Source organism: Phlebotomus argentipes, unplaced genomic scaffold (genome assembly GCF_947086385.1).
Source record: "Phlebotomus argentipes unplaced genomic scaffold, Phlebotomus argentipes genome assembly contig_5, whole genome shotgun sequence".
In the NCBI taxonomy this organism is placed as follows: Eukaryota; Metazoa; Arthropoda; class Insecta; order Diptera; family Psychodidae; genus Phlebotomus; species Phlebotomus argentipes.
In genome coordinates, this window is record NW_026776165.1 from 2,885,688 (window position 1) to 2,906,338 (window position 20,651).

A 20,651-nucleotide genomic window follows, 5' to 3' on the forward strand; every position below is an offset into this window, starting at 1 on the left:
ACGTTCACAATCCAATCAATTGATAAGAATGAGGCAAAATTGAAGACATTCTCACCTTCGCGAGCAGCTGCGATAGTGTGCAAGCGGCCGTTGATTTGCTGACGGCGAATCGACACAGAGGCGAGATGGCGCTGGCGTGGCAATTTCGCTGCTTTGGCTCTTCGCCGCCACACGTCATTCTCCAGTTTTTCCTCGGTGTTGCGAGCGAGTGTGAGTGCGTGATTGCTGGGCGAGAGGAAAAGCATCAAAAAGTGTGATTTCCCGTGGTGAGGGTCAGTTTAGAATCACATCAGGTGCCTCAAGGTGTTCCCGTGAGCTGGATAAGTGGTGCGTCCGGACGCGGAATCGGTGCAAAAGGGTGCTAAAAGAGCGTGTCTTTCCGCGGTCATCCACACAATGACGGCCATTGTGCTCGAGTGAATGAGGCGACGGAAAAAAGTGCTTCTGGGCGAGACGTCTTGGGCAGAATCATCATCTGATGGTGCACACTGGAGCAGCCACACACGGCGGGCGGAAAAAGAGAAAGTTTATCGCGAGACTGCGAGGAAATTGAGGTGGAAAAGGAGACGGAATTTTCGGGGGCGCGCGCACACACAAATTTGCCAACTTTGGCAAAGGCACGGAGGCAGGAAAAATCAATTTTTCCCACGGAATTGCGCCACTCTTGTGGGCCCTGTGGCGCTGCCGTTGCTCACACGCGGAAAGGAGGCCAGCGTGAGTGGTTCAGGTGAGAATGACACACAGTGAATCCCTTTTTCTTGCCCTGGGAAAAAAACAATCGCGACTCTCTCTGTTTCGAGACTCTTGGGGAACATTCTGGGGGAGATTGTGGCTCCCCGGGGACTCCCTGCGCAATCTGCCAATGGTGGAGCTTATCGTGGCGATTCACAACAAAAGATTAGTGGTGGATTTTCCGCAATTGAGCGGCCTAGATAAGGCGGTATTTGCAGAAGCTTTGCAAATATTAATGCACTTTTTCTCGTCTTCTTTCCGGAACAAACAGACAATTTCCTGTCGCAATTTCTGCTCTGAATTGCTAAGCATTCAATCTCTGACAAATTACATCATCAATATTTCTCTGTGGCGATGAAAGTGAGTGAATTATTGAGGTTTGCGTGAATCTTCTAACTTCTGAGGTAAATTCTTAGGCTAATTTAGCCTTTGGATAAGACAGGAAATCTCACCTAATCCGTATTTTCAGTTTCCAATTGGATTTTGTTTGCAGTTCCTAAAAAATCTTGCTTTCTCCAATAAGCTTTCGCTTATCAATTTCACTGATAAAAACAGATAGATAAAATGATTAAGGTGGAAATAAGCTGGCAAATTGTGGCTTCACAGACGGCTTTGAAACCAATTTCGATTTATCTGTTAATGCAAATAATAGAAGATAAATAATAATAACTATTAAGAGCTGAGAATTAATTTAGGAAAATGTTAATCTAGCACTTGAATATGTAAAGGAAAAATATTATTAACTCAAAAAAAAAGTTAGCGTTTAGAATCGTTTTCTTCTTATTCATGTGAAATTGTTACACAATTAATTGAAATTCACTTATTTTTGTATGATAAAATTGAAGAGAAGGAATTTTTATGATTTTCTTCAGTGAATAATTGACTTGAATTTCCTAAATTTGTGCTTTTTCGGTCAAATTTCTCTGATTATTGAACAGCAAAAAAAATTTCTTACTAGACATTTTGGGACTTAAACTTACAACATTCAATGAAATGTATGCGTAAAGTGAGTTGTAACAGTTTGTTTGTTTTTTTCCAAGGAAAATGTTGCACAATCATCAACCAATCAATCTCTAGACGTAAAAATGAGAGTTCAATCGTCTGTAGATCTCGTATTATCAAATGACACGAGTGTGTGATTCAAATGAGGTTTTTCTGTGGGAAAAATCCACTGTTCAATTGATTACTGAGCTAAGATTCTGGTCACATTTAGAGTGAGATTCGCTTGACAATTTTGTGCCCTGTGTGTGATTGTGTATGGCAAGAGCGTGAAGAATTGGCAGTTTTCCCAAAAATTCACACCCAATGAATTTTCAATCAAGGTTATATTGTAATATTGCGAGATATTCATTACGATTTCTTCCTCAATTTCATCACATCGTTCCTTTTTCGCCTATCAGTTCAGCGACTGTGGGAATTCCAGATAGCGAATTGACCCGCGCGAGTTCCAGGGATAACGAGTCACACAATTGCGGTGTACATTTGCATTTCCCCAGTGATTTTGTGTTTTTGTGTGTGTGTGTTTCTCTGTTGGTAGAATTGATGGAAAATCATGGTCGCAAGTGTCAATTTCAAGGGTCACATCTCAAGGGAAAAGTTCAAATTGTGAGCCAGCAAGAGAGGGGTGAATTTTAGCATTTCACAGCATGTTATATGTGAATTTCCATGGTGTGTGACAATCAGAAAATTGTGCACGAACGAGGGAAAATGTCACGACACATTGTGGATTGAATGCTAAATGATTGGGCTTGCGAGAGAGTGGTGGAGAAAAGAAGTTTTTCCCACCAACCAAGACCAGCTTTTATAGGGGAATGAATCATAAATCATGGCAATGGACAAAAAAACGACCATTGAATCTCGCACAGCAATTTTCCTCAACTGATAATTCTCTCAGCTTGGAGCGTCTTCAACTGTGTGAGTGATAAAAGTGTGCCCGGCAATCAGTCTGGGGCAGGGAAATAATATAAAAGTGACCAGAGAGAATTAGAGTTGATAAAGAGGCAATCAACTTTTACGGAGTTGATTATCACTGGGCGAACACAAGTTCACACACTTTCAATTTTGAATCCAATTGCGTCGCCCGTGGCGTGAGGAATTTCCCAAGAGTGTCTCTTATTTGTGGAGTGATTTTTGGTTGGAAGAATCTGACTGGCGATGAAGAAGATTTGTCAATTGTGAGACAGCATTTAAAGGAAAGCATCTTGAAATGAAAGGTCGAGGAGAGAAATAATATCAAGACACTTCGATTATCTTTATTGCAGCCTCGTGATTACCAATTTATCTCTCTCTCTCTCTCTGTGTAATAATAAAATAAAACTCTTGTCACATGAATTTTCGGGAGAAAAATCAAACTCCATTTTCTGTCCTTGGGCGAAGGAAAAGAGTTCTTCTATATTGCAAACGGGTTTGTGCAGTGCAAACAGAAGAGAAGAATTATTATACTGCAATGTTATTGTCAATATTTGCCTGTTTACACTTTATAGGGGTCTGTAAAGATATGACTTAGGAGATTTAAAGATAACAATAGTGTGTGGTTTAAGATGTCCTCTAAACATAAACAAACCAAGTCATTAGGTGAAAAGTGTACAGCAAGAAAGGACTTGTTATCTTGGCTGTTGAAATCCACACACATCAGTTTGTGATAAGAAAATGTGACACGATGAAAATGCACCTGAAAATGCGTCACAAGTTGATTCTCTAATAATCACATGACCTTCCCAAGATTGTTTGAGAAGGTAAGAAAAGAAAAAAAAAGAGTGGGAAAATGATAAGAAAGCGTGAGTCTCTCTCTCAAATAAGTTTTTAAGTGTGGATTTTTAGATAAATTACATTTACAATTGATTGTAATAATGAATCACTGGCAAATGAGCGGTTGAAGGTGAAATTGGAGGTAGAGAGAAAAAAAATGCCAAATTGGGAGTGTAATTTGAAATAATTCGATTGACGTCAAAGTGATGAGATGTTTTGGGGCTGGGAAATTATTCAATTGATGATATATAACTCCGTCAATGGCATCAAATCTTCTTCATTTTCTCAACACACCCGCGCGAAGCCGTACGCATTGAAAATGTGAATTGAGCAGTGAGTGAAGAAGAGAGAGAGAGAAAAGAAGGCCAGTTAATGTGTGAGTCACACGAAGAAACTCTAAAAGCTCCGCATTTGTGGCTTTATTAATTGTATCGTCTCTCTTGTGCGGGAGGGAAAAGTTTCCTTTATAGCCTTTTTGTCATTTTGTCTGATGGTCGCGTTTTGTGAAAGACTTTTCTGCACGCAGGATCGCGTTATTTGGGCTCTTGGTTGTGTGTTTGTTTTTTTTCTGTGTTGTTTTTCCTCTCGTGAAGCTTATCTAATCACCTTTCTTTTGGGTTGGATGAAAAGTTTCGGAAATTTCATGTGATTTTTCTGTTGTTTACACACACTGGAATATTCATGGATTCATTTCATTTTGGATTATGGTGAACTTGCGTAGGAGTGAGCTTGTGAGGAAAATGTCTTGACGCTGTGGGAAAAGTGAGAAATATTGATTGGGAAATTAGATTAGATGTTATGTAAAGGTTAAATCATGTTAACAAATTGACGAAGATTCTTTCCGGTGTCAAGGAAATTACTTGATTTGTTCAGATAACTTGAGTGGTTGACTTATTAGGCATTGATTTTTCTATTTTTATAAAGCTAGATTGCTATTAGAAAATTTCATTTGATTTCCCCAATCAGAGAAATGGGAAAGAATATTTTCCACTGCAGAAGAATGTGAAAGAGATTTCATTGGGGGGGAGCAAAAGAAAAGAAAGGATTACCCTTGAATTGTGGTGGATCATAAATTTTCATTTCACCTCCAAGAATTCCAGGGAAAATTGCCACGTGCGAAGCACAATTTAATCTTCTTCTTCTTCACCCATCCTATTGAACGTGAGAATTCTGTGAAATTGCCACCGCAATCGTGCTTTTTCTGTAAAGAAAATAAAAAAAAAAACATGAGGGCGTTTTCCACGAAGAAAAATATCAATTTGCCTCCCTCGGTTTTCTTCTCTCTCTGTGTGCTTGACGCTGAAGAAACTTTTAGTGTTCATCAACTATTTCCTCTTCTCTTCGCGGTATTTTTCCACTCTTTTGTGAGTCTTTCTCACCACATGCGAATTTCTTATCGACAATTCTCGCGTGCGAGTGAGAGAGAGGGGGAGAGAGAATTACCCCACTGGTGGGTGTTTTTTTTTCTCTTTCTTTCAGAGGTGAGAGTTGAGAATTGCCATTAAGAACTTTTCCACTATTTATGTTTCTTCACATTCATTGGGTCGATGGTGTATTTTTCCAACGCATATTTGTATGTATATAAATCAATTGATTGTCTGACTTTCTTGGCTATTGAGAAGGAGACTCTCCTTGTGGTGGCAGTTTTTGAGCATAGGAAAAAAGAGAGCGCGTCTGGTGGGGAAATAAAACATGAATATAATGTGTATTTTTGTATTATTTCAGATGTGAAGGCGAAAAAAAAGTTCTTCGCAACTCTCAGGGGTCATTGGAGTGCAGTGAGTGAAGAAATACGAATAAATTTCCACTTGTGCGCGTGAAAAAAGAAGAGAAGAAGTGTGAAGAAAAACAAGGACGGAAGAGTGACGAAGTGTCGGTGAAATTTAGAAGAGGAGAAACTCCTCGCCAAACATTTGTGTTTTGTGTGACAATTGTGTGTGTGTGTGATTTCGCAGAGTTCTTGTGTTCGTCCTGAGAGGAACAATTGCGGGAAAGGGCGAAATATCACGTGACAGCAGGGAATGGTGTATTTGGTGGATAGTTGGGGCATGGGAGATTCTGATTGTGCGCCATATCACAAGCATGGTCCAAAAATACAGCAACATCATCACACGGGCTTCCATCAGCAGCAGCAGCAGTTGCATGAGAAGCAGCACTTGGTGTCTGTTGTGAAGAATGATCGTGTTAAGGCGTCGAGATCACAATTAGCCGTCAATGATGTTGCCAATGAAAAGGACGAGATTGCCATTCATCCACTCACGAATCAGGTGAGCAAAAATTGTGCGTCATGGAATTCACCCAAAACAACCGACTTACTTTTGATCATTGAGTCATCGTCGCGCGCACTCGCGCGTTTTTTCCATAGTTTGTCCACAATATATTGATCTGGATTTCCTGAAACCGCTTTTTTTACAATACAAAATGATCTCTTTTGAATAGCATCATTCTGAGACACAAAACAAGTTTAGTAGGCATTATTTGTCAATTCTGTGGATCATTTGGTTAATTGAGCGATTTGTTTTTTGTAGAAGAGTGTTTTGGAGAAAAAAAAAACAGCCGAGAGTTATTTATTATTGACTTTTTATCATAAATTCTGTCAGGAAGAGATCAAGCTGCAGAATAATGTTGCGATAAAAGACCAACAAACTGTTTGACGTCGATTTCATGCTGAAAAATTGACCTGAAATTGCTTCTTACGTGCATAGAATTTCACTGCTTCTTCTCAGGTTTATCCATTCGTTTCTCTCTGGGCTTTTCAAGGTCTCTAAAATAATCTATTGTGCCTTCTATTGGTTAATTATCATCTTGATTTCTTCCCTCCACTGAATTCTTCGGTGCTTTTTCCACGAAATCTTCATCTGTGATCTCTCAAAGTGATCTTTAGAGGTTTGCGAATGAATGGTTTTTTTTTCTCATGAAGAAATCACCTTTCTATAATAAGAGATGATTATTTCTCGTGAAATAACATCACACAGCAATTCAATGGAATGTCCAGAATTGTGTTTGTATTTGTTGTCTGAGACAATTGACCTCTGTGGCTGAAATATCACAAGATCATTGTCGCTTTGCTTTGCGGGTCAAGAGTGATTCACTCCACACACATCTTTGGTGAAATTTGTTGGGAAAATTGCCAGAATTTTCTGATCTAATACAATGTTTTTGCTGTTGATTTTGAGAGTTTGAAAATGTTGAGAAATTGGCATAAAAGTAGTTGATTTTTTGTCTTAATTAGGATACATTTTTCCCCATTTAGATTTGCATCTTGCGATCATGAGAAATTCTTCTCAGCAGACTTGAAAAGCACACGATTTTGGCCATTTTTTTGGCATTCTTTGGGGCAACATTCTTCGCATAAACGCAATTTCTGGCAACTGTTGGTGTTGTCAAGTGGTCAGAAAACAAATCACTTCAGTGTGAAATTTTATTGACAACTCTTGCCACAGTTTTCCAATAAACACAGAGCTTGAGCGCTTATATTGAAGAAGTCACGGTGAAATATGTATTTACATGTTTTCCTCTCTGATAAATATTTCTCTTTGCGGAGAACCTTGAGCGAATTGCTGAAATGATTACGATTAGTGTTTTCGGTTTGCTTTCGTGGCTTGAAATTGGTTTTTTGGGACTTAAAATTGATGCTTAGCATTGAGAAGGAGGAAAATGTAATGTTGATCTTCCACAGGAATGTGCTAATATTCATAAAGAGCAGAAATTTGTGATAATTTCGCGTAATGACTCTTGAGAATTGATAAAAACGACATATTGTGATTGATGATGGGTGGAAAAAGTGGAGGAAATCAAAACAGAATAAAATGTTTTTCTGTTTATTCCATTGAAAATTGTTGTTGAAGTTTTATAAAGCAATTTTTATTGACTATAAAATTGCTTTTTTTTTGAGAAGAAGGAGAAAAAATATGGTTCAATGTTGATTGATTTTAAATGAATTGAAGGAATCGAAGAAATGAGATAAAGAAATATTAATGTTATGAAGAAGTTTTTGTGGAATAAAAGAATGGGTAGAAAAATGAATAATTCATTTAGTAAAGAGTGGCGAGAAACAATTTGTTCGGCAAATAGTAAATTAGTTAAGACTCAATTTGAAACACAACAAATTTATTGTGTGAAAACTTTGATAAGCATTTTTCACGCAAAATGATAATTTGATTAGTTTCTACTTTAGTTAATGCAATGAGTTCTAATTGCGTTTTGTTATTGAACAATGAAATGGAAGGTTTTTCTTCACAGTGTTTGCGATTCTTTTGTATCTTCATCGCTTGTGTGATGCAATTGATGACGAGTGAGAAAACAAACACTCGAGATTTGTTTGTTTGCATATAAACAGATGAAAAAAAAAGAAGAAATATAACTGGACTGAATGGAAGAGAGTCTCGTGATGTTTATCACTTTCTTATTTGTCCACTATTTATTTCCTGCTTTTTTATCTTCTCCCCACTCTTTTGTGTCGGTCTGACCAATTTATTTTGTTTGTCCAACTGACCTACCCGAAGATTCATTAATTTCTTCTCTTGATTGAATTTTTTATCCATGGGAAAGTTTCTGGACGATGTTTTGTGTTGCGAAGTTGCGTCACGTTTTTGCCAATACAAAAGGCGAATATCTAATTTATCACTGCATTGTGGTGACTTTATTCACAGTTTTTCTATGATTAATAAGTCTTTAATCAATTCCAATGACCATGTTTTGGTTCTATTTGTCATGTCATTGGTCAAAAGTGAATGTAAAATTCTGTTGAATCACTTCACATGAAATGCAATGCAGGTTTAGTATGAAAAGTTGTTCAATTTGTTTTGTTGCTTCAAGAAAAATGGACTTTCTTTCAAATGTATTATTTACAGTTTTTGTCAGAGAATTGCACTTTTCTTGTGAGAAACATTTTTGTTCTCCCTAAAAACCACCTCGGAAATTTCGTGTGTCTTCTGCAATTTGATCGACATTTTCTGTCACATGAATAATTGATTTGGTTGTGAATTGAATAAAACAGTGAATTTTAGACAACATTTTCCACTATTGATTTATGCTCTTTGTGGGCAATTTTTCATTCAATGTCAGTGAAGGAAGAACAAATCAGAAGAAATATACGTCGAGTCTCGTTTTTTTTCCATGCTGTTTTCATCTGTCGCTGGTGGGAAAATGACAGCAAAAAGCGTCACAGAGGAATTGTGAATGTGTATTTGTGCGTGTGTGTTCTTGAGACGGAATTGTCGTGGCGCCAAATTTGTACGCGTTTGGAGGTGGAATGAGCGTCTTTGGCTCCTTGTGAACATGTGATTGGAAGATTTCTGCGAGATGGGATGATATGAAATATTGCAAATTACAATTGCTTCTGTGGACGTCGCGACGTGATATTTGCTCAGTGTGTCACTGCGGCGCGACTTTTTGGCTTCTTGCTTGTTCGACAGTGTGAAATATGGCCAGGCAGTCAAATGGACACATTTCGCTTGGTTTTTATTATATACTTTAGCAGTCTTCCTGGTATTTAGGGTGTAGAGGAAGTTTATTAGCAGGCAGATTTATGTCTTGTATGATTTCTCTCAATTATTATGGGTTTGTGAATGATAAATTCAGGAATGTCAGAATTTATAGATATTGTCAAATTAATAATAATTTCAAGCTGTTAAAGGCTAGAAAAAGAAATGAAAAAAGTCTTCGATGAACACCTTTTTGTGGAACTTCCACAATACGTTCTTTTGCGATTTCCGGTAAAATTGTAACAATGATTATATTGAGAACTTATGACAAAAGGTTGAGACTTCAGTTTGACGACAGATTGCTTTTAGAACAGCCATAGAATTGCTCTTAAAAATGCAGCAATTGCAGAAGAGCAAAATCTTATATAAAACTGTCATTAAGTGACTTGCTTACAGAAATCGTACAAAAACGTACGCGCGTGTAATAAAGGATATTAAGTCAGGGAAAGGACTTCTTATCCCAGCAAAAGAGTTAAAGTGCTATTGATCGCGTTTAAATGTCGATTTCGAAGAAAAAGTGTCGCTAAAAACTTTTTCGACCAATTTTTCAGCATTTTGAGGTGAATTCCGTGATATTTTCTTCTAAGATTCATTAAGAATGGTTCCCTAAGGTCCCTCTTATTCTTATACCGCGAGAAAAAGATTCTATGAGTTTGTATATTGAGACTACGAAGTGAAAATGATGAATAGTTGCGTTGTTCGGGGTGGAAATATTCTGACAATTTGACTGAGCTTCCAAATATACACATTATGGAATGTTGTTTTATATGCAGAATTTTGTGCTTTATAGTAGAATAAATGTCTGTGGCTAAGCCGAAGGCCGCATGAATCATGAATTTTCGACGGATTGAATGGATTTTTCCGTGGAAAATTGCGAAGAGAATCACGCAGAAGAAGAAGAAAAATGTCTATATAAAATCCAGCTTGAGCATGACTTTTGCGTGTGTATTGAGGCGCTTTTTTGGGCCTGTTCTGTTCTCTTGTACAAATGCGTGAAAAAGTCAGTGTCGTAAAAATTTATTTTCTCATTCTTCCATGCCAAAAATAGCGACAAGAGTCTCAAAATAGTCTCACTGTTTTTTTTTCCTCCGTGATTATCGTCATCTCAGTGCCACCTTCACTGATTGTGACACAATTTCATTCTGATGATTATTGCATGGTTTAAAAAATGGGTGATAAATATAATATTTTCTCCTGATGGTTGCTGATTTTTTTTGGGGGTGGACGGCAAAATGCCGCAAATATTCCCTGTGAATAATTGTTGAATTCTTCTCATTGGCATTTTCTTTCTAGGTCGGAGGACACACGCGACTCTTGCTGCTGAATCAGAGTACAGTGATCAAGCCGCTGAACATTCGTGAATTGGATTTCTATCAGAACATTCCGCAAGATGTTCAAATGTTTGTTCCCAAATACAAAGGTAAAGCATGCAGAAATGTACAAGATATCACACTTCATAAGTGCGCAAATCATCTGTTTTATGCATAAACACACAAAAAAGTAGTTCTGTTTTTGCACATTTTTTTTACATCTCTTAATTGCACAATTTTGCGCAAATGTGATTGACGCATTTTCTAACGATGCAGACATGAGACACTTTATAATGCAGTGAATGAGTTGGAATGGAATGGAAGACAGTTGCAGGGTTTAAAATAGGTTCACGTGCATTTTGGTGTGTCATTCGTTTGATTAATTGTGGAGTGTGTCAAGCGATTTAATGCATTAAGAAAATAAAGAGTGAGCGAGAAGAGGAGCGCTTGTGTCGGTGGGAATTTGTGAGAAATTCTATATTTATAAATAATCACATCTAACGAAAGAGTGTTATGCATTTTCGCGAGGAGAATCTCACTGGCTTGGCAACAAGAGAGCCAGAAAGTTTTCCCGAAATTGTGTGCACAAGCAAAACAGACACAGACACACGCTGATTTTTACTCGTTGTGTGAAAAAGAATTCTTCTTTCATGTCTTATTACATTCTGTTTTTTTTTCTGCACATCTCATCAAAATTTCACTCACAATGAGATCAATTGGTGGGAAAAAAGAGTCGATTTTTCTTTCTTCTTTCCTCAATTTGATGGCATGAATTTTCTGAGGAATTTCCTCATTGTTTCTGCAACTGAGAGAGAGAGAGAGAGAGAAGAAATATGAGGAATTTTCTGTGATATATAAATTCATTGAGCAAACAAAGATGCTTAACGAGACAACTCTCTCTTAATTGTCTTCCTCGATAGACACTCTGTCTCGTGGATGTTCTATGTGTTCGACTATGTTCTGGACTTGATTTTAACGATTTTAACTGTGCAAAGTGTTGACAATAACACTTTCAAGTTCACAATAATAAGTGACAACACGTGTAAATTTTATTGATAAAGCCTTGACGCTTCAAATGACGTCTATTTATCAATTATTTTGTACAGTGAAAGTGTTTCTAGACGCTTTGCGTGATAAACAGAATAGTTTGGATTGTATTATTTATGTATATTATCACTAAATTTATTGCCTAACTATTGAAGAGACTATTTTATTTATTATTGACGAACTTTAGTAAAGTAAGTAAGTTTAATATATCATCAGTTAATTTAATTAGGGATTTGTTTTTATAGTTTCACACACAAAGAAATGAAACAAGTTATTAGAGAATCTCTTAAAAATATCGGTATCTTGTGTATTCTTAGGATTAAAAAGAAATTTTGTGCTTTATTCTGCAGAAAATTCATTATGTTTAGGGAAAATGTAGCTTAATTTTAACATTAAAAATTGATTTTAGTCACTACAATATTCTGAAATGATTTAGATTAGATTAGATTAGCCAATTTCATTCGAAATACCTGAAATCTTCTAATCATCGATTTACTTATGTTCTTATATTCAATAAATACTACAATAAGAAAATTTGTTTTCCAAGGTATTTGATTTATTTGATGCGTGTCAGTCTTTAAAAGCCCTAAAAATGTGACAGTGAAGTGACGTTCTCTGTTGGTCTGAGCACTAGAAATAGCCTAGGTTCTGTGTGTTTGCCGTTGTTCTTGTGATCACAGGTGGTTCATTTGGGCGCGTGTGGAGAAGGATTGACCTTCGCCGTGTCTTACTGTCGCGCATTTAACCCACCTTAGAACAGCGCAGTGAATGGAGTATTTTGAGAATAAGGAAGACTGATAAAGCTGTGAGCTTTTCCTCACATGTCAATGAGATTAATTGCAAATGAGTGTTGAAGGAGGGAAGTGAGCAAGAAATACGACAGCACGCAATAGTTCAAGGGCTTCCTCAGCCCACTGAAACTGTGGGAGGGAGGAAAATGTGAGACACACAGAGAAGGAAAAGTCTGACCGTGGCATTGAAGAAAATTCTTTTTTTACGACTTATTGTTTTCTCGTCACGCAGCGTCAGAAAACTAAGAGAGTTGAGAAACAGAGAAACAATTATCTCAAGAGTGTATATTATTTTGAGGAAATGTGTGGCGCGATGATAATAAAGTTTCAATGTGATTCTAAGAGAGTATATTCACCTTGTGGCATTTAATTGTATATCACAATCATGCTTCTGTTAATCTCAATTCTTGTCACATTTTTTTATCATTTGTAACGTTTACACTGATCTCTGGAGGTTGTTGTTGCATTTTGTAAAAATTGTGATGAGAAAAGAGCGCATTTAATTCAATTTTCCGTTTTTTTGTGGAGAATGTTTGGAAGAAAATGCTGTTTTTCTTTCTTTCTCTCTCTTGTATTTTTTTTTCTCAACTTTCAGCGTGAGTATAATGCTTTCTTATTTGCCATTTTTGCTATTTTCTCTGCCTTGATTATGTGCTTCTTGTGATTTCATCTCTTTTAGAGCGAATAAAAGTGTCATAAAAGCCCGGAAAAACGCGAAAAAATCCTCCGGGTGAGATGAAAATCATTCTTCACATCACACTCAATCATGTACTGAACAAATTTGATGGCTGATCAAGTGAATCTGTTCTTTGCTAATCCACTTCTGTGTGATCTTTAAGGTGTTCTGCAAGCAACAACAACGGGCGGCATGAAGTTCGACAAGCGCTACTCGCCGAGCTTTCGCGATGACTCGACGCGGAAGAATGGCAGCGGAGCGCCGAAGAGGAAGCGCGAAGATGTTCTCCGGTTGGTGTCCTTTTTTCCTTCTCTTTCTCTCTCTTCGGCAGATTCAGTGTTTTTTCTTTCATCTTATTTAACCTTTTCATTTACTAAATATGAAATTTTTTTTATCTGTTGTGTTTTTATTTTCTATTCATTTGTATTATTTTATTTAATTTCAGAATGTCTCTTTTTCTGAAAAGCAAAAAAAAATCATATTAATTTTCTGTTTATTTATTTAATTTTTGCTGTTTGCTACTAAAAAACAAAATATACCATGTTAATATATTTATAATCTCTATATGGAAGATATTTTCCTTTTAGATTGAATCACTTTAAACTGTACCTTCGACACAAGATGATGAGGGAATATCTCTGAAAGAAACAAACATGAAAAAAAGTATAACCACAAATCCCACATTCGAATGTTTGAGAGCCAATTTATATGCGTAGAAAAAATCTGATTTCGTGGAAGAAATTATATTCTTTATGTCACAATGTTGAAATTTATTCTCTCCTCTCATTTCCAGTGAAGAAGAGAAATGTGGAAAACTTGGGTGTGAAAATCACAATTGTCAAAAATCTTCTATCAAGAAAGGGAACAAAAAATACACAAAACACGCACAAACAAACACACGCACGAATAGATATTCCAAAACACACGCACACAAACAGACACACAGAGAATATGTGAAAAAAGAAGAAGCCAATGATAAAATATCTCTCTAGCTTTTAAGAGGCTTAATGATGAAAAAGAAAAAAGAAAAAAAGCTCCAGCGCTATGTTTAAGCTCACTGTGGGTGATATTAATTGAAAATTTTTATTTCTCTTTTCTCTTTCAGGATGAAAATACATAAAAATGGGAATGCTGCTGATGTAATAAAAAGTATTTCACATATAGACAACTCCAACAAGCAATGTTAGTATCTCTTCTTCCCGTCTCTCTCTCTCTCTCTCGCGCGCTCAAAAACTCCTCTCTCTCTGTCCCACCAAAGAATAAGAAGAAAAGAAAGAAAGAAAACCGCGAATTTTCATCATCATCATCATCGGCAACATTTCCAAGAGCTGATTCGCAGCGATTTGCTGGCAATTCGGGGACAGAGACGAGAGAGGATGTTGTGCTTTTGAATTAGATGGCAGAGATTGCACAAAGAATAGTTGCAGCGCAGGCAGCGAAACATCAAGCATCTCATCAGTTTTTTTTTTCTCCTTTAATTACATTTCGTTTAATCCTTGTTTTATGTCTCTAAAAAACTTTCTCCCGCAGCTTTCATACGGCATTGTTTTTCATCTAGATCAAAAAAAAAAGAAAGCAAGTACTTTGAACTTTCAGGCATCCTTTCTTCACTGTCAGCCAAAGGAAGGAAGGATGAAGAATTTACAGTGAGCTGCAAAAGTGTTTGGAGAAAAATTCTTTGTGTCTTGATTGATTGATTGACGATTGATTTCAAGCAAAATTCACTTCTAAATACATTCTTAAGACTGTTTTTGCTGGAAAAAGTGACGCGATGGCTTTTTTTTTAACCACAATTCATAGTAAAGTCTACAGAATGAGTTCTTTTTCACTTGCTGAAAAGTCACTTGAAAGTGTGAATCACATAGATTTGAACGCAAGTCTTTTGAATTGCGCTACAATAATGCAAATAAATATATTTGTCTTTGTGACAAAGTTATGATTCTCAGAAGTGAATTAATTTCGTCTTCATCTAAATTGTAGTTTTTTTTCTTTTTGACTAATTCTTCAAACAATGATAAAATACAGAATGCTTTACAATAAGCAAATATGACTTCACAGGAAGACAAAGAGTGGAAAAAAACCGTGCCATCGCTAAAGGAGAAGAAAAAAAAAACACTTGTTCACCTCACTGGCAAATAAGTCATAAGAGCATAAAGTTATTTTTGGGAAGGCGCGCGAGAAAGGTTGTCTGAACTTCAGAGTACTTGCCATTCATCATTTATATTGTAGATTAACAATGTTTCTGATAACATCTTCCTTTATAGAAAAAAAAAGTTTTATTATTGTGTGTTTTATTTGCGAGAGAGACAGCAAATGAAAGAAAAAGAAAACAGTCTCTCAGCTGTGTATTTTATTCGTCACCACATAAGCAATTCACTTTGGGGTTCAATTCATGCGAAAGAGAAGAGGCTCGTCTGGCTGTTTGATGAAGCGCATATTATTCTTAGGAGAGGAATTTTTATTTGACAACAAATATTTCACTTAAAATCTCTTATCTCTCCCCGCCTTTTCGTGTGGAATCACGACAAGAAAATAGGTGGAAAAACTGCAGCATTTTCAGGCATTTTTATGTTCACTTCATCTTTAATTGAGTCATATTTTTCTTTGCATCATTCTATTGCTTCTCTCATTGTGTGTTTATTGTCTTCACGTGTGTATTTTCTATATACCTTGCGATAATCAATTGTGTCGCCTCTGATGGTGAAGATTTTTTCCTCAATTGTCAAGAGTGTGTGTGTTTTTTTTCTCTCTCTCTCTCTCTCTGAGAAATCTATTTTGAGTGTTTCTATTGCGGAAAATGCGTATTGTGACGTTGTCTTAAAGGCAGAATTAGCATTTTAAGAGCATGTGACGAACAAGCGGAAAGACAACAAGATTAGTCAGAGAAATGATTGTGAATTGAACAATCTCGCGTGATTTCTTCCATTGGATCTTATGTGGTTATGTAAGGCGAATTTTTCGGGTGATCGCGCGACAATTGAGTCAGAAATAAGACGAATGTTGATCAATAAATGCAATAAGTGCAAAATGAGAGATGCAACATCATGAATTAATTAACCATTGACATCATGAGTCATTTGCCAGAGATTCTTTATTGTGTTTTTTGGACCAGAAGGGAGGATGAAATTGTGTGTTGAAATTGATGGCAATTTAAGGGGTGAATTTTGACACACAAAAAATCACTGCACTTTCATTGAAAATTCACAAGAAACAGAAGAATTGCTTGCGATGCTGTGTCCGGTTTTCTTCTTACCTCATCCACTTCTTTTTGCTCTGAGGCGCGAGACAGGATGTCTTGTGCAAATAAACAGAGAGATTGAGAAATGTAGCCGAGATAAACAATTGGTCACTTTTTCATACAAACAGGATATTCGCAGTTATTCGCAGAGTGATTGACGCCAAATGGTTCATTCACGCAATTTCATCCTCGGCTTTTGTCTCTGTTTATTCACGCATTTGTTTTATTTTTTATATCATCCACAAATTGGTTTTGTGATATTTTTTTTCTTATTATTATTAATCTTCTTCACACACACACACACAACACATCATATTTGGGTATTGTTGACATGTCAAGTGCACAGCAGGAAGAGACAGATTGAGAAATGATGAGGAGTGAAAAGGAATCTGCGCGCGCGCGGCTGCCAAATGGAGGAGGAAAAAAAAGCGCCAGTTTGACGGACACAACAAGCAAAGTGTGTGATGTTTGTTTCTTCTTCTTGTCATTGTAGATTATCTCATGCTGGAGAACATCACGTCGCAGTTCCGGCAGCCGTGCATCCTGGATCTGAAGATGGGCACGCGGCAGCATGGCGACGATGCGTCGGCGGAGAAGCGAACGAAGCAGATCGCCAAGTGTGCCGCCAGCACGTCAGCGTCACTGGGCGTGCGCCTGTGTGGCATGCAAGTGTACCAAGCGCGCTTTGATCAGTACATGAAGAAGGACAAGTACTTCGGGCGTGAGCTGAACGAGGAGGGCTTCAAGCAGGCGCTGAGCAACTTCTTCCACAACGGATGCGTGCTGCGCACGTCGGTGATCATGAAAGTGATCCAGAGGCTGGCGCAGCTCAGGCGAGTCATCGAGAAGCAGTCCAGCTACAGATTCTACTCATGGTGAGCAGCTGTTCGGCACGCGTGTCTGTGTCGTGGCCAAATTTGCCCCGGCGCGCTGTTTGCGGCAGTGAAGAAAAAAAAAAGACCGCTAATTAGACACTTCGCGGGAGATTTGGTGGCTCTCGACTTCCCTTCATAGCGGCAAATTGAAATTCTAATTAGATTCTTCTGGGCTATTTTTAGGTGTAGTTTCTTATGAGCAGAATAGCGGTGTTCTTGACACTTAATTAGCATCGCGAGGTGCTTTTCTGAGCTGCACAGCAGCTGTTAAGAGCCCGTAATGTGATGATAACTAAAGTTTTAGCTCAATTTGTGGCAATTGTGATTCGAATTTAGGGGTTTTTCAGGCTTAAAGTGCAATAATTGCATGTTTAAGTCAGTGTTTAACATTTCTTTGATGTAAACATAAATAATTCTTAAACACACACACATTTATTATAGACTTCAGGTTAATTGACGAAGGCTAGAAAACACGAAATTCAGTTCATCCATAAAATAACGCATTAAATGTTATCTTAACTGATTTACCATCAAAGCGAAGACAATAAATCGGTGGCACGAATTCCTGAACAGCCTTAAATTCAGTGCTAAAATCTGAACATTAACATTCGGTTGCCATTGATGAAGAGGAATCAATAACTTGAGTCAAGATTTTCATTGGAACTGTAAAATCTCTTATTTTCTCTTAAGACTCTTATTTGTTTGGAATCAGTGAAAATTTATTGGATTTTTTGATCTTTTCCTGCGAAAGCCGCTAAAGCCAAAGCATTTGGAAGTCATTATTGAGAATTTTGATGTTCTTCTGAAAAGTATAATAATAATATATTTTCGCGCTTATTAATCCTCATTTTCCACTCTATTGCAGTTCTTTGCTGGTCGTGTACGAGGGAAGTGACGAGATCGCCTCGATTGATCCCATGGACGCTTGCTACTCGCTGGAGAACTGCTGCATCGATCCGGAAGAGACAGCGTCAACTGTCTCTTGTTGCTACGATGCGGACGCCTCGACGGACTCCGTGGACATCAATCTGTCGTCGTCGCACGAGGATGAGCACAGTGCTGACAATGTGGCGCCGAGTGTGTCGACGGATTTGCACCATCGCGGCTTTGGCGAGGCGGCGGCCAGAGGCTCCTTCATTCCCTTCTCCGAGGACGCACTGGACTCGAGCGGCGACCAGATGATCGACAGCTCCAGTCCCACGTCCAACGACTCGTGGATGAACTACAGCAGCCACAGCAGCGACGACTACTCCTTCCTCATTGACGACGTGGACGACGTGAGTGGTGCGGACAAGAAGAGGGGCTCGCCGATGAAGAACAAGCGCAACCGCGAGGAGCTGCAGTTCCACCAGGAGCTGGACGAGGATGACGAGGTGGCGCGTGCGGAGGCGCGCATCCTGGAGACGCCCAAGAGGCGGCGGAGCCGCGAGAGGTGCTCGTCGCCGCTGGTGGACGTGCGAATCATCGACTTCGCGCACACGACGTTTGGGCGCAAGAACAGCGCCGGCGCCGTGGTGAATGGGCCCTCGTCGTCGGCGGCCGTGCATCACGGGCCCGACTGTGGCTTCCTCACGGGCCTGGACAGCCTCAAGCGGCTCCTCATGGAGATCGTGAAGGAGGAGCACTGACCCTTGGCGCCGCGCGCGGACGCGTTCCGCGTGGCGTCCTTCTAAGGCGCCGCCAGCACCAGTTGTGGGAATCCCAGTGATCAAGAATGCATTTCTAGGGCATACAGCGTGCGTGCGTGCGAGAGAGAGATGGAGAAAATGTGTTATTTTTCTAGTTGAGCATTGGAAAAAGAGGAAAATGCGTCCACACTTGGACAGGAGCTTTTCCTCAGCAATTGCAACATCGTGAAACGAAGGTGCGCCGATATTCTTTGGTGTCTACTTAAAAAAGCCCAGAGCGCACGATAATCTCTGAACCTTCAATCCTTCAACGTTGTCAAACAACATCCTTATTTTGTGCAGTGAAGGAATTGTACTTTTTGAAGGTGAAGAAGTAATCGAAGAATTTTTTTCTCTTGACTTGAGAAATTCGACAAATTTCTCATTCAACTATTTTTGTCAATAACAACAAAAAAAAATGTGTAATTTATTTGAATGCGTAGCAAAAGAGAAAAATCCATGAAAAGTGTTATAGGAAAAATAAGGGAGAATTCAAGAACAAAAAATAAAATTGTGAGAGATTCATAGAATATTTTTCAAAGAGTGTGTATTTTAGAGTTAAAAGGAATTTAAGAGGAAGAGAGAGAAAGTAAGAGTAGAGCTGAAACATTCCAGAAAGTTGTTCAGCGAGTTGAATCTTTGCAAACACTAAGAAAAAAATTGTATATAACTAACAAGAAGAAGAAAAAAAACAAGTTTTGCTGTTCTTTCGGTAGAAAAATGCCTCGTAAGAGATTTTCAAGTGAGAAATCAAATGTTTTCAATAGAATTTGAAAATGAATAAAATATGTTGTTTTTTTTTTGAGAAGAAATCTAACCAGTATTCTTGACATTGAGAGTTTTTTTTCTTTTCAGGAAAAGTGCAAAGTGAGAGAAAATTCACTGTGATTTCATTGCGGTGCAATAATTGTGATTATTTTGCAATTTTTGGCCAAGCTCTCAAAGTTAAATATCAAAACTACAAAATTTCACAGTGAATTCGTCTCGATTTCTGCGGAAAAAATGTAGCGCAAAGCGCAACAGAAATACGCTATTATTTTGTGAATTGAGAAATGGTGGAAAAGGAAGAAATGAGATTAGAATTCATTTCACTTCTCAATGACCAATTTGCAGATTTTATTTCTTCCTTTTGCCTTTCTCCTGAGAGAGAGAGAGAGTGTAAATTGAAGGAAAAGAAGGAAAACTTACAAAGGTGGAAAAAAGATGTGAAAGTCGTGGAAGGATGTATTTTTGTGTGTAAATAAAGATGAATTTAGGAAAACACTAATAAAATTTGACTTTTTATTAAATCTCCAATATTCGCACTGAGGCTTAAATCCAGTTCATTCCAAAGGTCTGCATAGAATATATGTTACTGGTCGACTAAGAGTGTTTCTAATATTTAGTCCAAGTAAATTTATTTGGAATTATTTCTGATGATTATTTACTTTAATTGTTCTTCAAACCAAACGTCAAAAGTCACTGACTTTTCTAACCCAAATTTGCAGAAATTTTGGCACAAATTCATTTTAATTAAGGCTACATTTGCACTTCGTGTGACTAATATTTTATTGACCTGTTTTGTCGGATGCAAATTATGGATATAAAAGCCCATGAAATTGATCCTCAAAGGCACAATTCGCTCGACAAGTGAAGAGAAGAGATAATTTGAAGTGTGAAAATCAGCAGAAAATCGAGAAAAAATGAAGACCGTCGCTGTCATCTTTGCCGTTCTGGTCGTCTTGGCTGTCTTCCAGTTCGAAGGCACTTTGGCTAAACCGAAACCCGTTCCTGAGCCAGAGCCGATTTTGGATCCCATTCTTGGACTTCTCGCACCGGTTTTGGCCATCCTGAGCGGTCTCTTGGGCGGTTTTGGGAAATAAGTTGGCAATATAAAGATGTTATAATAAAAAGACATGAAATGCACAAATTTCTTTAAAATTATCTTCACTTTTCCGTCTACAAAAAAATAGTGTTGGATCTCAGTTGATTTTTGCACTGGACGAATTTGAGGAACAATTCCACTGAAGTGTTTCCTTAAATAGAACATACAACAGAAATTAATTTGGTTGCTATTTTTTACACTTTATTGATCATTTGGT

The 20,651-nt window shown here is 37.9% G+C and overlaps 1 protein-coding gene across 4 annotated transcripts; it reads left to right on the plus strand.

The window, feature by feature from the left end:
* The first annotated feature begins 126 nt into the window (after positions 1 to 126).
* Positions 127 to 19,842, plus strand: LOC132266120 (uncharacterized). 4 transcript variants are annotated; one of them, XM_059766963.1, is made up of 7 exons: positions 127 to 727; positions 5,206 to 5,747; positions 10,260 to 10,386; positions 12,954 to 13,080; positions 13,896 to 13,972; positions 16,522 to 16,903; positions 17,769 to 19,842. In XM_059766963.1, exons 2-7 carry the CDS (start codon positions 5,502 to 5,504, stop codon positions 18,529 to 18,531), a joined length of 1,722 nt encoding a protein of 573 aa, XP_059622946.1. In that variant the 5' UTR covers positions 127 to 727; positions 5,206 to 5,501; the 3' UTR covers positions 18,532 to 19,842. The 4 variants fall into 4 exon arrangements, with proteins under 4 accessions (XP_059622946.1, XP_059622950.1, XP_059622949.1 ...); XM_059766967.1 differs by lacking the exon at positions 127 to 727 and adding an exon at positions 1,961 to 2,054; XM_059766966.1 differs by lacking the exon at positions 127 to 727 and adding an exon at positions 2,631 to 3,856.
* The last annotated feature ends 809 nt before the right edge of the window (positions 19,843 to 20,651 follow it).

What these genes read in the sequence shown, in the direction of transcription:
- LOC132266120 (XM_059766963.1), top strand. Translation starts at nt 5,502, where the DNA reads ATGGTGTATTTGGTGGATAGTTGGGGCATGGGAGATTCTGATTGTGCG. An exon ending in AAGCGCGAAGATGTTCTCCG is followed by an intron (nt 13,081 to 13,895) that starts GTTGGTGTCCTT and finishes TTTCTCTTTCAG; the next exon opens with GATGAAAATACATAAAAATG. An exon ending in AGCTACAGATTCTACTCATG is followed by an intron (nt 16,904 to 17,768) that starts GTGAGCAGCTGT and finishes ACTCTATTGCAG; the next exon opens with TTCTTTGCTGGTCGTGTACG.